The sequence below is a fragment of the Podarcis tiliguerta genome, assembly GCF_965153285.1.
Source record: "Podarcis tiliguerta genome assembly, chromosome: 8".
NCBI lineage: Eukaryota > Metazoa > Chordata > Lepidosauria > Squamata > Lacertidae > Podarcis > Podarcis tiliguerta.
Genome location: NC_139541.1, coordinates 73,241,800 through 73,258,987, shown reverse-complemented (window position 1 = coordinate 73,258,987; position 17,188 = coordinate 73,241,800). Strand labels below are relative to the sequence as shown.

Here is a 17,188-nt window from a genome sequence, read left to right as displayed (position 1 = left end):
CTTCCGGGTTTGCGGCATTAGGGAGCCAAAGCGTTCAACTTGCAAGGCATTCGGGATCCAAGGTACAACTGTATGGTTTAATTACACATATTTACACCTTTTGGTCTACACAGAGTGAATTACAGCATGGTCATCTCAACAGGGGCTTGTTCCCCACAGTGGATAACTTAATTTTGAGAAGGAAAAAAACCCAAATTAATCTGGGAGGCGTGAATCAGACCAATTCAAATGGGAATTTGTAAATATTACATTCCTCAACCATTCCCACTCTCCACTAGTACAGCTGTCTTTTCAGGGGTTGTTGTTGTTGTTTAGATCTTATAGTAAATATGTGCAGTTTGGAGTTGGAGATTGCTACCACAATAATACACCCACACACCTCAGCAACAAGCTCACACTACAAGCTAAGAATGCCTGTGAAGGACTTCAGTCACACAGGTGCATATATGACTTTTGTCTAGACCTAAAGAGAACTCTGTTTGCTGCAGCACTTGCAAACTCATTGAAAGCAAGGGTTCTATAATTAGCAATCCAAGAATTTAGTTGGGTTTCCTCCTCCCTAATTTAAGTTCATTCCGTTACGGAAAAGCCTTGGAGTTATAAATAAACAGAGCAAAGAAGATGGTCCCTCAACTCCAAACCCTCCTAGTTTTGTCCCACACCATGGAAACTGAACTTGTTATATCATGTGGCAATTGTAAATTAATTAACAAAGACAGAAGTAGGGAAATGCGGTTGCGGTTCTTTTCCTTAGGGCAATGGGACATGAGGCCCCTATGCACACAACACATTTATTTATGCCAATTTCAGAGTTGGGGATCCTCTAAAGGAGCTACTGGGAATTGTAGTTTGATGATGGCACAGATAATCTCTGCCTGAGATTTGTTTAGATTGTTGGCATCTCTCCATGAAACACTCCTTTGCAGAGGTCCCTGGGGCAGTAGCGTAGCGTGGGTTGTCAGCACCCGGGGCAAGGCAAGTAATTTGTGCCCCCTAACCCGTGGAATTGCGCCCCCTAACCCTAACCCCCAGATGTTGCGCCCGGTGTGGCCGGCCCCCCTGCACCCCCCATGCTACGCCACTGCCCTGGGGAAAGGGACTCACAATTAAACCAGCTTAACTGTAGCCTTGTTGCCATGTTTCACTGAACACGGGTTCAGATTGTGTCTATACATGGAGACGTGTTTGCTTGAAAGAGTGTACACTTGTTGATTTGTACAGCTTAACTGTTATGTAAAGAAATACACAGATTGTACATGGGTTGAATGCTATATGTCAAAAACTGTATGAAGAAGAAGAAGAAGAAGAAGAAGAAGAAGAAGAAGAAGAAGAAGAAGAAGAAGAAGGAGCATATTCACCAACTCAAGGAAATTTGCACATAAGGAAATTAAATAGTTATAAACACTAAAACAAAAAATAAATTTAAAACAAGGGGGCACTCATGGTAAAAACCCATTTATCCTGCTGGAAAAGCCCTAGCTGCATTTTAAACCAGTAATGTGTACACTGCTTGAATGTACAGCTCAACTATTTGTGCGAACAGGCACACAGACTGCACACTCTTTAAATGTAATTTAAACATAGCTATTTCCTCATAGAAATCAAATTCCCTGGTGCATAATAAACGTGAAGTAAATGGAGTTTGGTTGAGTTCTTGTGCTGTCTTGTGTTTGTGGCCTTCCAGCTGTTGCTGGATGCTCTCTCCCATTGGTTCTTGCCAAGGTGGCCAGGAATTATGGGAGTTAGAGTCCAGTAACATCTGGAGGGCCACAAGCTCCCCATCTAGAAGATTGCTGAACCTCTTGGGCTTCTAGAAGTTTAAAGAACCAATAGGAAGCTACAGGCTAGATTTAAGCTCCTGGATCCAAAGTGGACCAGCTTACTTTAATTTAACATTTCACACACAAAAAAAACCCTCAACAATTGTGTTCAGATTTTCACTTTTTGAAATATGGCAACCCTACTACAATATCCATACTGACGTCCAGCACTAGCAACCTCAGACAGCACCATGGAAGTGTTACTGACACTTGTCCTGCCTTCTCTTTTAAAAAACAACAGCAGCAGCTGTTGCCAGCTCCCAGTGGCCACCATCTTTGTTTCTGACAACATCCTGAAAGCCACCTGAACTTCCAGGGAACTGTGGAACTTCAAATTGTTACGCACAATTAATTGCATGTGACTGGAGCATGGGTCGGATCCAGTCTTCAGTTGGTTCTCATCCCACTTGCACAGTCAATTTCCATATGGCAGCCAACGGGGCAATGGATGCTCTACATTGGAAAGCTGCCTTTTCACATGTCCAAATCTAGCATGCACCAAGGTACGTAAGGAAGACTGTTACATTCCCAAGGAAAGATGCCTGGACTGTGTGCAACAAATTGGTACATATTTACATGAATCTGCTCTAAGATGAGTCATCGGGGGAAGGCCCTACCTGGGTTTCAGCCATTCAGTTGTGGCAAACCAACCAATAATTTTATCTAGCTGCTACTCTGGGCAACGCTTTGACAGATGGCAGCTATGTTGCAATAGCTGTTTTGATGACCTAGAAAACGAGCACGCAATCGTTTTAATTGCAGTGTTAGCGTGTTGTTTTTAAAATAACATTGTTTCTTAATTGCAAGGGAGCTTGAATACCCTGCCCACTACCAGGCAATGGGCAAGATGTTCTGCAAGGTCAAAGCTAGAAATGGGACACTCCAAAGGCATCTGTGTTTAGGTTAGCAGTGAGAAAGGTGAGGCCTGCAGGCAGTGCTTAGTTAGTCTGTATCCACATCATATGTTTAAAGCACTGTTATACCCCTTTGAACAGTCATGGCTTGCCCCAGAGAGTGCTGCGAGCTGTGGTCAGTTAAGAGTTCTGTGAGTCATTAGGAGACCTCTTATTCCTCTCCCAGCACTGCAATTCCCAGAGTTCCCTGTGAAGAGGGATTGATTGTTAAACTACTGTAGGAACTGGAGCTCTGTGAAGGGGACAGATACGGCTGCCATATGTCTGGAATATCTGGAACAGTGAAATTAGCATCCGGGGGGGGGGGGATCTTAACAAGTTTGTGGTTGATTCCCCACCCCCACCCCCAAAAGCTCAGTTTTTGTGTCTGGATTTTTACTTCTTGAAATATGGCAACCCTAGGAACATGGGCTGTCACCACAACTCTCAGCACCCTAAACAAACTTTGTTTCTGTTGGGGAGAAAAATCAAGGAGTAGTTTGTGCTCTGTCTGTATTTATCTCAATGAAAATTCCAAGTGTTGTGACATCGAACATCCTTTTTCTCTGGCTTATGCACAAAGCGGGGGGGGGGGGGTGAGGTGGGTTCCTCAGGATATTTGTCACATTTTGGATTTGGGTGATTTTATACCTCAGTACCACTGTGCAACCAGAGCTCTCCCCCGCCCCCTCGACCGGCATTTTATCGCAGGTGTGCTTTGCAACATGCTTTTGACCCAAGAAAAGTGCCTTAGTGGTAGGTTCATTCTCCTTTATTAGATGTTTCACAATGCTTCCCCAATTCTACTACATGATTGCTCCCCGGAGGGACCACAGTGCAACGAAAAGTGGTACAAAAATAAACCAGAACATTGGTGATATAAATAGTTAAGGGGTTTCCCCGGGTAGTTACAGGATATGCACTGATTAGAAAGGAAGCTGTGTGATCGCCCTAGAACTTTTACATGTACAAACGGTACTGAAAGCAAGATCATGTCAGACTGCCCTGATAGTATCCTGAGCACAAGCCATCATGAATGCAGAATAAAAAATCATTTTAAAGCCCCCCCCCCCCCCAGTGGAATATGGAAGCTCCTCTCCATTTGCTGTATTTTGCAATTTGTCTTCACAATGCCTAGATGGGACTGAATTGACCCTGGAGCTCAGAGTCGCCTTCCTGAGCTTGGAGGAGCCCTGAGTTTTGCCTGTGACCGACTGAGCTTTGCTCTGTGTATCTGGAATATATATATAATTGTAAAAAAAATAAACATCCCATTGTAGATTTCCTAATAAATATAGTGTGTGTCAATGTGTGCTTGCAGTTGCCCATAGCTGCGCATTATTGGCACAGCTGAGTGGACTGTACAAACCTCACTAGCAGCATATGAAAACAAACAGACCTACCAATATGTTATGGGTTAACTGCTCTACTTGTGTATCCTGTTGGTTATGTGGCATATATACTTCTCTAACTACATGTTAATATGGCACCCCACCTCCCGAATCAGTCCAGGAGGAGTTCCCAGCTCAGCCTGAATATAAGCAAGACTCTTCTTTCAGCCAAGGGTCTTGTAGGGTATATGAAACACACGGAGCCTCATCCCATTTTTCCTACCAGGAGGGAGCAAGACGGCATTTGTTTTATTAATTTGTGCATATTCTCTCACACACCCATGCATACTTTCATGCAAAACCCAAGCATTCCAAATTTTATTCTGGATTACACTTCTCCTTTAAACCCTGTGTGGGTTTGAATGTTCTTTTACCAAAGGAAATGGCAGTAGATCAAGGGGTGGGAAGCCGTACTCCTTGATTCTAAAACCGGTGCTTTTTTCTGGGGGGGACACAGGGGTACATGTACCCCTAAACATTTTGTGTTTTAAAAAAAAATTAGTTTCTTCTCTAGCCCAGTGAATCATCAGTTCCATTGCTATGCCCAATGGCGGCCTCATTTCCTGTCACGGTGTTCCCTGATCCTCAGACGGAAGTGAGTGTCTAATGTGTGAAATAGGAGTTGGAATCTAGCACAGTGATTGGTCAGTTTCATTGTTACCACCTCCGATGGCAGCTTCATTTCTGTTCCCGGTGTTTCCTGAGTCTCAGACGGAACCTCATGCCAGTGTGGAAGTTACTGTGAGTTGACAGCTGTGTAATATGAGGTAATCCATGTTCTTTATACTTTTTGTCCATTTACTGTATTTATTTCCCCCTATTTGAACTATAAAATGGTGGTTTTCTTGAATCAAAATGAGAATACCGAAAGATTTTTTTTCCAGAAAAAAGCATTGTCTAAAACAAATCAACAGACCTAACCCCAATCCCAGCCTCTGTGGGTTCAATGCAACAGGGCAGCCAACAGGAGAGTGAAACAGAAGAGGCCCAAGTTGGAGACAAGGCCCAAAGCCCCATTGTCAAGGCTGCTATTCCTCCCTGCATTGAGCTGCGGCTGCTTAGCATCACTGAACAACGAGGGTTCAGGGTTCTTGGTGGCAGTGTCTTCCACGCCTCGGTTCTCAGCTCCAGGTGCAGATGCCAGGTTCACGCCGGGTCGGCTTTGGGGCCCGGGCCGCTTGCATGGGATCTTCTTCTTGGGGCGTGGAATGCCAGCTGCCGCTCCAGAAACGAGGACTGCTCCGGCAGGACTGCTGGTGGTGGCTGGTGCGTTGGCAGTGATCACAACAGGGGCACCTGCCTCTACCTTTCCTCCCGTGGTGGAGCCACTGGTGGCATGGCCTGGCTGGGGATTGCTGCCATCAACGGTGACATGCTCGCCACTGGCATCTCCGTGATTGCCACCGACGGCAAAGGTTTCGCTGCTAGTAGTAGCATGGCCAGTGTGGTCCACATTGGTGTTTCCTGTGGTACCGGCAGCAGGAGAGTGAGCAGACCCATGTGGCCGGGTTTCACTTTCGTAGAACACACCTGAAGGGTGGGTGGCGGCTGAACCTTCACGGTTTGCCTCCTTACCAGCCATGAACTGCTGCCCGGTGCTGATGGCCTCTTCTTCTGCCTCACATTCTTCATACTCATCATCGTCATCACTGGAAGCAACCACGACCATGTTGTCGGCACTTGTTTCTGAGGAGGAAGAGGAGGTGGTGGTAGCAGTGGCAGAAGTGGCATTCTTCTTGGGGACCACGACGGGCACCAGCACAACAACACTGCCATGATTGCCAGAAGAGGTGACGTTGGTGCCAGCATTGCTCTCGTCCAAATTAGTGGCAGCTGAGGAACCGCCTGCTGCCGTGTCCTCAGAGTCTGTGGTGCCCGCGGGGGAGACAGTGTGGCCCTCTGCGTGATCACCAACGATATCCTCATTGATGACGTGTTCGCCTGCAGTCGTTGAGTGGTCGCCTTCATTGACCAAAGACTCACTCCCTTCCTTCTCATTGACCTTGTAGGCCGTCTCATTATCGACATGGCTCCCGGGAGACAGGTCTGCACCAGCGGGGACGTGGGCAACTGCAACGCTGTCTTCATCCTCATCATCATAGACGCAGTCAGGATTTGGTGCAGTGCCAGATGGCTTGGGGGTGGCGCACTCTGCCACCGTTGTGGTGTCAGCGCTGTCTGCAGGGACTATGCGCTGCGTCACCACGCCATCCACGATGCGGTCATTGCAGAGGTTGCCTTGGCAACACATGACGTCAGCGTTGTCCAGCTCTTGTACCAAAGCCAGGAGAGAGCTCTGGCACATGGCTGGGGAGGCACAGCCTTTGAAGGTCACTAGGCCCAAATCCCTACCAGCTGCAGGTGAAGAAAAGAAAAGGGAACAGAGACAATTAGTCAAAAGGGTTTATCGCTCCCTTCAAGGCTGTTGTGGTTACTCTCCCTGGGCGAGTGTGAACTGCAGCCCTTGTCGCACACCTTAAATCTCATATGACATGTGGCTGGAAAACAATTTGGAGAGCTCCTACAATTTCTTTTAGAGTGATTTAACCTTTGGGGGTGGGTTTTGGTGCCCAGTGCATGCAGCAGAACTTGCACACTAATCTCTTGAAACTGAAGCATCTTGTTCTTTTGGTGTACCTAAACATTTAGCTCTGCAGCCCATGGAACAACTCAGAGTTCTTCTTGTGCACCTCCTCCAGAGTGGCCCTAGGGGCCAGTCCTCAGTGTCTGACTCACCCTCCCCTGCACTTTTTTGGACTGTAGTTAATGCAAAGGGTTGAAAAGACTTCTTCCCAGTGACTAAAAAGTTCCCATTTTATGCTTGTTGGGCAGCTCTCAGATGCTGGAGACAGGGACCCTAACACAGAAAGAGTAACAAGTCTTGACCCCCACCCGACCTCAGACTACTACACCTTTGGATACGAGAAGGGGGGGCGAGTGTCCTGCCCACTTTTGACTCTGGTTTTGCTGTGTCTGGGAGGAAACAAAAAAATGCTTGCCTCCTCTGCCTAACCAGAATGGCACCGGAAACTTAAGTGTAGGGAGTCTTGCAGATCAACACTCACCTTTACGGCTGTTGCCAACCCCCTCCAAGCACATGTTGTGGACGCCTGTGCATTGCACCTTGGAGATTGATTTTTTGGAGCACCCGGACCCAGAGCCATTGTCATCCACACAGCTATAGCATTCTAGCCCGTTCGTTGCCTGGCTTTGGACATGAAGATCTGAAAGGAGAGAGAAAAGTGAAAGAAACAGCCATGAGGCATACCTTTGTCGTAACAACCAGGAATCCTCCTGCCATTTGCACAAGCAGCAGGTTGTGGACTGGACTCGCAGGTTGTGGACCTGGATGCCTATTTTCTACCAGACCAAGTTATTGCGTCAATTCACAAAGCCCTAAGCAATGGGCACAGAGTACCCAAAAGACTGCCTGATTCCTTTGTCAGTTTGCATTTCTTAGTGCAGAAGAAATCTTTCCTATTCTGATTAATTCAAGAGGGTTCCGGAAGCTTCTCTGTGTGAAAAAAACAAGCAGAAGGTTCATGATGTTTAGGTTATTCCTTCGGAGAAGCTGAGTACAGCTGGCTTAAACTGGTTCTGTTATCTCTTCTTCAAGGTCATGCTGACTATAAAAGAAGGAGCCTGGGTTTTACTTTCTCTTTCTATCTCTCTTCCTTCTGGTGTGGTGTCCTGTATATAGTGTTACGATTTAGACCTATTATATGTTATTGTAAGTTTAAGTTAAGTCTGCTGCAACTGGACACTGCCAATCATGAATGTATTAGATTTGTGAGCATTATGCTCATTTGCTTTCAGTAGCAGTAAAGCTCTGCTGGATGAAATACAGTTGCCTCTGGTCTATTTTTTGGGAATCCTGCAATGTTTTTAAGTTTATAGTCTGCTAACTATACATTGGAGTTCTGCTCTGGATCAATACTGAGTAGAATTCAATGAGTAGAATTTATGCTGAGGATCACCAAGATCCTCTAATGGAGCAGGCATGCTGCTGTGGTTTGGCTGACCTTTGCCAGTGACCAAGACTTCTGTCTTCACCAATAGAAGCCCAGCAGGAGCCACCCTTGCCTTCTCTGCCTGCCATGGTCCTGACAGAAATCACCAATGGATGTTCTGCCTTGTTTGGCCCAAAGAGACAATACTTTCAAGGCTAGCTATACAAAAAACAACAAGACCAAGGTCACCTGTAGAATATACCAGTGTCCTAAGCCTTTGACTGCATCCCTCATCTGTAGCCCTCTAGAAGTTGCTAGCAGCAAGATTGTTTATGTATGCAACAACAGCAGCAAGAATTTTATTAGCACAAGTATGGAAAAAGGAGAAAACGCCAACAAAGGAAGAATGGCAAACCAAGCTTATGGACTACGCGAAACTGGCTAAGCTGACAGAGAGGATACATGAGAGAGAGAACACTGATTTCAAAAAAGAGTGGGAACCATTTATAAATTATATAAAAAGACAGTATAAAGACTTGGCAGGTTTTGACTAAACTTTCACAACTATATAAGAGGTCAAACCAGCAGGGTATAGAAATTGTTGAAGAAATCAGTACAGAAATACGGGGAAAGCCAAAGGGGGGGGGGAGAAATATGGATATATAAATTGTTTAATTAAGATTTGTGGAAAATTTGAAAATTCAATAAAACATTTTTTTTTTAAAATAGAAGTTGCTAGGCTACAACTCCCATCAGCCCTGAGCATAGACCAGGTAGCCTGGCAGGGAAAAGGGGGCTAGAGGAAAAGACTTGCTCATTCTCTCCTATCACTGGAACTCATGGACATCCAAAGGAACTGAAAACTGGAAGATTCAGCACAGGGAAAAGAAGGTTACTTCTTCATCCAGCGCATAGTTAAACTATGGAACTTGGTCCACCAAGAAGCAGTGATGGCCACCAAGTTGGATAGGTCTAAAAGAGGACTTTGTCCATGGAGTTTTCTTGGCAGGGATACTGGAGTGGCTTGCCGGTTCCTACTAGAGGTGAGAGCTGGACCATAAAGAAGGCTGATTGCTGAAGAATTGATGCTTTTTAATTATGGTGCTGGAGGAGACTCTTAAGAGTCCGTGGACTGCAAGAAGATCAGACCTATGCATTCTGAAGGAAATCAGCCCTGAGTGCTCACTGGAAGGACAGATCGTGAAGCTGAGGCGCCAATACTTTGGCCACCTCATGAGAAGAGAAGACTCCCTGGAAAAGACCCTGATGTTGGGAAAGATGGAGGGCACAAGGAGAAGGGGACAACAGAGGACGAGAAGGTTGGACAGTGTTCTCAAAGCTACCAACAGGAGTTTGACCAAACTGCGGGAAGCAGTGGAAGACAGGAGTGCCTAGCATGCTCTGGTCTATGGGGTCATGAAGAGTCAGACATGACTAAATGACTAAACAATAACAACACAACAAAAAGAAGACTGGAGAAATTCATGGAGGAAAAGGAAATCAATGACGACTAGCTATGATGGCTGTGCTCTACCAAGAACATTGGGAGGACACGAGGCCACAGCACCACTGTTGCAGATGTATGAGATAAGGACTGAGGGTGGCTTAGCATGCTGGGGAACCCACTGTCACAAGAAAACAAATTGATCCTATACCGTACAATTCTATATCTGATGCCTGGCTATCAAGTTTAGTAGTTACCTGGGTTGAAGGTATTGCAGAGGGCTGTTGAGCAGCAGCTGGCATGGATGGTACGGTCTGCAGAGTGGAAGCTCAAGGTCTCCTGGCACCGTGGGAGGTTGGTGCAGCCCTTCATCTTCATGTTGTCATACGGACCTGCAGGCATAATTGACAGCGAAAGACATAAGACACTGCAGAACCCATCATGGAGGAGGGGAAGTCTATCAGTGGCTGATGGTCATGGTGGCTATGTTCTGCAGTAATGCTTCTGAACAGCAGTTGCTGGAAACATCAGGAGGGGACAGCCCTCCCTTGTGGTTGAGTCCTGCTTGCAAGCTTCCCACAGGCCTCTGGTTGGCCTCGGTGATCCAGCAGACTCTTATCCCCAGTTCTGATTTGCCAGATTTCTCCCCTTTGTGTCTCCTCCCACATCTCCACGGGTCCCTCCCATCATCACCTCCCTCTTCCGAAAAACACCTCACCTCTCTCCCTCCCCCACACATCCTGCACTGCCTACCGCCCCCCCAAAACCACCAACTCACCCAGTTTTCCGGTGACGGCAAGATCCAAACATTGGTCCTGATCCCCAGCACAGCTGATCTGAGTGCGAGAAGCTTCGGGGCACCAGGCTCCTTGGGTGGCACAGCTGTGGCAGCGCATGTGATTGACAGGGGCAGGATGGGAGACTGGGGGGAGACAGGAGGAGGGGGTTAGCATGTGCTTAGGGAGGGAGAGCACAGTGAGATGGCAAAGGAGGGCAGGGGGGATGGCATCCTATGGACAATCAGCAAAAGAACCTGGGAGTGTTTTTTATTTTAAAAAAGACTTTCTTTATTTCATTTAAATCCTACCTTTCCTCCAAGGAGCTGAAGGCAGTTAATGAACTGAACAGAGTGAAAGGTTATGAGTCACGGGGGCGCAGAGATTGTGTGAATGAATTTAAGTGCTTAGTTTATATTTTCAGTTGCTATTTTGTGAATGTTTTTAATATTTATAGATTCTAAATGCCTCATTGATTTGTTAATCACATGACTTGCCATAATTGTGAGGTATAGCTTATTTTTTTAGTTGATGTTTTAAGTTTTTTTATAGATTGCAACTGTTTTATTGATAATTCGTTAATTGTTTTATATGATGTATGCTGTATTCGCGATGTGATATTATGATTTATTATGTTACGGTTATTTATTGATTGTATGCCACTTTGAGATTCATTTGAATGAAAAGTGGAATAGAAATACAATCCATCAATCAATCAATCAATCAATCAATCCTCATTCTATCCTCACAACAACCGTGAGAGTTAGGCCAGGCTGAGAGTGAGTTGATTGGCCCAAGGTGAGCTTCATAGCTGAGTGTGGTGTCGAACCCTGACCAAGGCCCTGTTCCAACATGCTAACCACTTTGCAGGCAAGGCAAGGAATGCAAACTTCACCCTTGTCATATTTATTCATCGCATTCATACAATAGAACAAGTTCCTACACACCTCAGGTGAAAATGGGTAACAATGGTAGACCTCTAGGTAACTCTCTCTTGGAAATTTCACGTATTGTCTCAATACGCTTTCAGCCTCCCTCAAAAGCCAACCTCCCCCTCCCCCCCCAAAAAAAAAATCAACCTGGTTTCATTTTGGGTGCCGGCAGTCATGCGACTCACCAAAGTAGGTCTCATTGTTACAGCCATCCTCAGCACAGTAGCGTGCCTGGTACGAAAGAGACATGAGGTGAGAGTTGAGGGAGATGGATTCGTGGGGAAACAGCTGGGGGGCACAGCCTTTCCTCACCGACTGGAATTCCAGGAAGCCTGGACAGGGAAAGAAATAATGTTGTAGTTAACGCAGCATCTCACAAACTGGAACCCGAGCCCAGTTTTCCTTTTGCTGTATGAAACCCAGAGGTACCTTTCATTTCATTCCCACACTACTATATATTAGGGCAAATCAAGCAGGGGAACTCTCAGAAGTGTCTTTTTGTGAGTCAGGCTGGGCCGAGAAGGGCCCTGCCTTAAGCCTGCTATGGTCACACTCCGAGAAAGGTCTACTTGACCTGACCATTGGGCATCACTACCACCTCCACCTCTGCTGACCCACTTCTGCTGCCCATTGACACTTCTGCAAACCATGGATTTCCCCCAAGCTTGCCGATAGCTTGCTCTTGTTTCTCATTGCCTCTTTTCACTACAATCCTGTTGCGGCCCCATGAACTACAAACCCCGAATTTGGGGTCCTCTGCAAACCTGTGCCAAAGTTTTGCATGGTTTTGGGAGGGGCAGCAAACCCCCCACATTTTGTAGCACCCCACAAACTGAGTAATTGATATGTCAAGCATGGGGTTCCTACTTAGCATTAACTACGAACCCCAAAGTTTGAGATTCCTGTTGGCACTCACAACTTGAGTTTTCTATTGCAAGGAGACACACACACATGCTCAGCTCCCATAACAATTGGCAGGCTTCAGGATAGGTTAGTTAGTATTGTTTTCTCGTGCCCCAACCTCAAATTTTCCCAAAAAGCATGGTGATGGCATAGTGATAAAGGCCTGAAACCTCAGATTTCTTCTACTACGCCCTCTAACAGTAACATTTTGCCCACCCCAACACCAGACTTTTTATTGTTGATCACCAAGCCCAATATGAGGAAGAGTTCTGTGAAGCCCGAAAGCTAGCTCACTGGTTTGTGACTTTATTTAGCCCCGATCACGACATTAGAATGCTGTTCTAATCTGTTTGTTTTTAGATAGAAACATGTTTTTTTTGTTTATGGATGACCTACAGTCCTTACAAAACAAACAAGAAGTACGCATGACCACTGCTAAAAATAATACTTACCGACATAAGCCTTTCGGACAGATGTTGAGCAGCTGGCCGAAGGATCTTCACACGTCACGTTCTCTCCTAAGCAATCGTACTCACCGTGACACGTGTTGCATTGCAAGGAAAAGGCTGGAAGAGGAGGGAGAGAAATTGGTCAGGTCTAAGGCTGCTTCTTCCACTCCACCCTTTAGTATCTGCGCAACAGGCAGGTATTCACCAGGTGTGCTTTCCCCCAATATGGGGAGGCTTTGGGCTCATCCATACTTTTGTTTGACTTTTACTTTGATGCATACTGATAAATTCCCCCAGATCCAGAATTGTAGAGTTGAAAGGGACCATGAGGGTCATCTAGTCCAACCCCCTGCAATGCAGGAATCTTTTGCCGAATGTGGGGCTTGAACCCACAACCCGGAGATTAAGAGTCTCGTGTTTGTGGGTTGAATCCTTTGTGAGGGAAAACTGTGCCTGTTGGATGCCATCTGCTGGCTGCTCAGCTGTGGAACTGAGTTACGCAACGAGGAGCACGTTGGGAATATGTCATGCAGGCTCATCAGATTTTAATCTTTCTCATTGCACACCACGAGTATCACTTCCACAGTTCTTTGCATAATGGATTTCGCTTGCATCACATGCAGTTTAAAATAAATAAGCAAGAGTCGGCTAGCGCAAAGTGCTTATCTCTCCAAGATTTTTATTCCGGGACTGACATTGCAGTGTGTGTGTCGGTCAACAGCAGGCATTGTAATCCTTAGTTGGCACCCAATGAACATCAAATGACTGCATTGAACCTCTGTGGAATGCCTTTGTGGAATGGTCTGAAAAGTGACAAGAAAATGCTATCCCAGAAAGCATGGGATAACCATCCCGCTTTATGTAACCTCCCCACCATCAAATCAGAATGAATGCTGAATAAATAGTTGGCAGGTGTCTAGGTTCTCCATAAAATGGCTTCTCCTCCATGGAATCCTGGGAGCTGCAGTTTCTTACAGGTGCTGAGAGCTCTTAGGAGACCCCAGGGTTGCAGTCCCCTGGGAAGAAGTGTTTATTGTTAAACTGTTCTGGGAATTGTAGTTCTGGGGGTGGAATAAAGGTCTCTAACAACTCTCAGCACCAATGCTGTTTTTCTAGAAAAAGAGGTGCTGGAACTCACCATGAACCCTTGTTCCCTTATAATAGCAATGGCAGTTCCAGTGAGTTCCGGCTGGGGGAAAAAGCCCTGCTTGGCACACTTAACAAACTACAGTTCTCAGGGTTATTTGGCGGAAGCCAGGACTGTTTAAAGTCATTGGTTGTGTGCATGAGTCCCCCAGTTCAGTAGGACTTACTTCAGAATAAACACACAGTGCAGGAAGATGTTAAAGAGAAATTAATCCCCACATGGTGAACTTTTAACATGCAGCTTTAGAATTTTTGGGAGCAGAAATATGGCAAAGGCAGGTTCCCCCTTCCTTCTCAATTAGTAAGGGCAGGCATGGAGAAAAGGGGGGGGGGACTCCAGATACTTGAAACAACACACACACACACCATCCCTGACCATTAGCTGTGCCAGCTGAGGTTGATGGGAATTTTGGTCCAACAACATTTGGAAGACACCAAGTTCCTTGTTTCTGCTATAGTGGCTCCTCCCATGAGGACCAGAAACTTCGTCTCCTTTTTGTTGTTGTTGTTTCAAAGATTAGGCTCCAATTTTCAAAGACAACAACAACAAGAACAAAAGAGAATAAGTTTCTGGGACACATGTTTATGGGATGCATGGAACCGCACCCCACATAATTATTCTGGTCTCCAGAATTCCTGGACCAGAGAACCTGGGAAGCCAGAGGATCTCGTTGTTTGCTAATTGTCCTTTTTCCGTCATAAGGTGTTTTGTAAAATCCCTGTCCGTGGAGGAGGAGGAGGAGGACGCACCTTCTGGGTGTTTATGTCAAATTTGGGACAAGTCATTCTCAGGGTGGGGCTTCCCCACGCTGCCTCCCAGTCCTCTCTCTCCCTCTCCTTGCTACAGAAGCTACAGAAACATTAAGGTGGCAGGTGGATTTGGGGAAGGAACTGTGGGGAGTGAGAGGGAAGGAAGTGAAGATTGCCCAGACTGAAAGATTGGGAAAGAAAAGGAAAGCTCCCAGGCAAGAACTAGGAAGGTCTGCCATTAAGCACTGTCTTTGGCTAGAGAAAATATAAGGTATTTTTGCATTGCATTGGCTAGAGAAAATATAAGGTATTTTTGCATTGGTTTTTTTTGTTTTTGTTTTTGTTTTGCATTTTAGTTACCTGGTTGCTGATTCTTGCCTCCCTTGTTTTTGATGCTGTTGCTGTTACAATCATCTGTATTTTATTACGTATTTATTATAATTCTATAATAATAGTCCCGCATAGGACTAGATGTCCCTTGGGATCTTTCCAATTCTACAGATCATAGAATCACAGCATTATAGAGTTGGAACGATCCTGACGATCGTCTAGTCCAACCTGAATATGCAGCTGTCCCATATGGGGATCAAACCTGCAACCTTGGCGTTCTCAGCACCATGTTCTAACCAACTGAGCTATCCCATGATTCTAACTCTTTCAGTATTTATGAGATATAGGTATTACGTTGCGTGTTGACATTTGGGTTCTGTGTTGCAAACTGCCCTGTGGTCTTCAGACAAAGGGGGTCTTAAAATGTTGTTAATTGATAAGCTGCCTTAGACTGAGACAGACCTTAGGGTCCATATTGCTCAGTATTGTCTACACTGAGTGACAGCTGCTCTCCAGGATTTCAGCTCTCCAGCTCTACCTGGAAATGCTGGGAATTGAACTTTGGACCTCCTGCATGCAAAAAGATGCTCTGACCCCTTGCTGTGGTTTTTCTCCTGTAAAGGCTGGTCCTCAATAGCACAATTAAAGAACTTTGAACTTTGCTGGAGAAGCAGGTCAGTCTCAATGCAAGAAGCCTCATTTCATGATTTAGCTTGTCCACCTCATTGCTGCAGCAGCCTGGAGTGAACTGCATCTCTTTAGCCTTGGTTCACTTAGTTAGGGTTGCCAGCAGACTGGAAAAGCAACAAAGCAGTGAGGTCATAGCTCCTTAAGGGAGATTTGAATTGCAGGAATCCACGTCTGCATTAGCTACATTTCAAGCACTATTATACCACTTAAAACAGTCCTGTCTTCCCCTGCAAAACCCTGGGAGCTGTAGTTTGTGTCCAAAGTGCTGAGAGCTATTAGGCGGCCCATATTCCCTTCATGGAGCTACCGTTCCCAGAGTGGTTTAACCATCCATCCCGCTTCCCAGGTAACTCTAGGAATTTAAATGCATTTAAGTGCGGATGATGCCAAACTCTACTTGGCTAGAACTAAACAATATCACTGGGCAACTGCTGTAGATCCAACCGCAGTTACAGGAGCAGCTACCAAGGAGGGAATATTTTGGGCATCTCTGCATTACAGACTTACAGGACAATCCCATGCATCAGTGAAATGTCTTATAGCAGGAAAAGCATACTGAATGTAAAATTTAAGATGACGTCAAAAGGATAAAAGAGCAGGACTGACGAAAAAGCGCTCGTGATCCTGCAATATCAAACCTGCCCCCAGAGATGGATGAACCATTAAGCATGTACCTGCAACTCTGCTTTTCAGTTTACAAATTCTGAGACAAAATTCATCTCTATTAATTAAAGCACAAAATTTGGCTGTAAACTGGTAAATAAATTGTTCGTATCATGGAATAAAGTAGAAGTATACAAAAACAAACATTATTTTCCATCTTACCGTAGGTTTCCTTTTGAGAAATAAAAAAATATTTTATGGTGCCTGGGGACTCTAAAGGTCTTAATCTGGCCTTGCCTGCACCGCTGAAAGCTAAACTAAAAGTGTGCATTCTGCAACATCATTATAAAAATTAATAATAACAACAATAGTATTTCCTATCAATCCATCTTTAGTTTACCTTGGTAGAAGAGAGCAGGTAGCAGCAAAATTGCCCAAGTCTTGGCCATCTTGAAACAGCTCTAAGCTCCTTGCTGTGTCCTGAGCCCCTGTCTCTGACCTGCTGCCTGGCACTGCCTTTAATAACCTCCTAAATACTCCCACCCTGCCCTTCCGTAAGGACCAGCCCCAAACAAAGGTGCCACTTTGAACTCCCAATTGGTCCCAGGCCCGGCTCTGCTGCTTTCACAATGGCTGGGAGGGGACAGTGCAAAGGAGGGTTGCCAGGCACGTGAGCGAAAAGTGTGGCACCAGAGGACACGTTGGACCGGACCCACCTGGTATCAAGGTGAGTCACAAGCCAGGATTTCAGGAGGAGATGTTTGGAGCATCCCAAAGGATGCATGGGAAGGCGGGGATGTGTCAGGCTTCAGGAATCCAGCCAGTCTGGTTGGGATGGGAGGGAAAGCTGGAGGAAAGGATACAAAAAGCAACAGAGAGGGAGAAACTGAAGCAGGGAGAAAGAGAAAGGCAATCAGAACATAAGAAGAGACTGTTGGATCAGACCAGTGACCCACCTTTTTCAGCATCCTGTTCTCATATTGGCCAACCAGATATCTGGGGGAAACCCATAAAACAAGACCCTAGCACTCTTCCCTCCTGTGGTTTCCAGCAACTGGTATTCAAAAGCATTCCTGCCTCCAACTGCAGCTAGCAGCCATTGACAGCCCTT

At 45.7% G+C, this 17,188-nt stretch overlaps 1 protein-coding gene across 1 annotated transcript; it reads right to left on the bottom strand.

Annotated features, from left to right (window-relative positions):
• Window positions 1–4,891: 4,891 nt before the first annotated feature.
• LOC310684278 (uncharacterized protein) lies at window positions 4,892–16,636 on the bottom strand. Its single transcript, XM_083455125.1, has 7 exons — window positions 16,478–16,636; window positions 12,562–12,675; window positions 11,392–11,538; window positions 10,277–10,420; window positions 9,756–9,890; window positions 7,170–7,328; window positions 4,892–6,459 (listed from the first exon to the last, which is right to left on the bottom strand). Exons 1-7 carry the CDS (start codon window positions 16,524–16,526, stop codon window positions 5,048–5,050), a joined length of 2,160 nt encoding a protein of 719 aa, XP_083311251.1. The 5' UTR covers window positions 16,527–16,636; the 3' UTR covers window positions 4,892–5,047.
• Between the last annotated feature and the right edge of the window lie 552 nt (window positions 16,637–17,188).

Bases quoted from the DNA above. Each gene is read 5' to 3' on its own strand.
- LOC310684278 (XM_083455125.1), bottom strand. From the start codon at position 16,526: ATGGCCAAGACTTGGGCAATTTTGCTGCTACCTGCTCTCTTCTACCAA. The intron at 11,539-12,561 runs GTAAGTATTATT...TTCCCTGTCCAG, and splicing joins TGTCCGAAAGGCTTATGTCG to GCTTCCTGGAATTCCAGTCG. The intron at 7,329-9,755 runs GTAACTACTAAA...CTCTCCTTTCAG, and splicing joins CTGCAATACCTTCAACCCAG to ATCTTCATGTCCAAAGCCAG.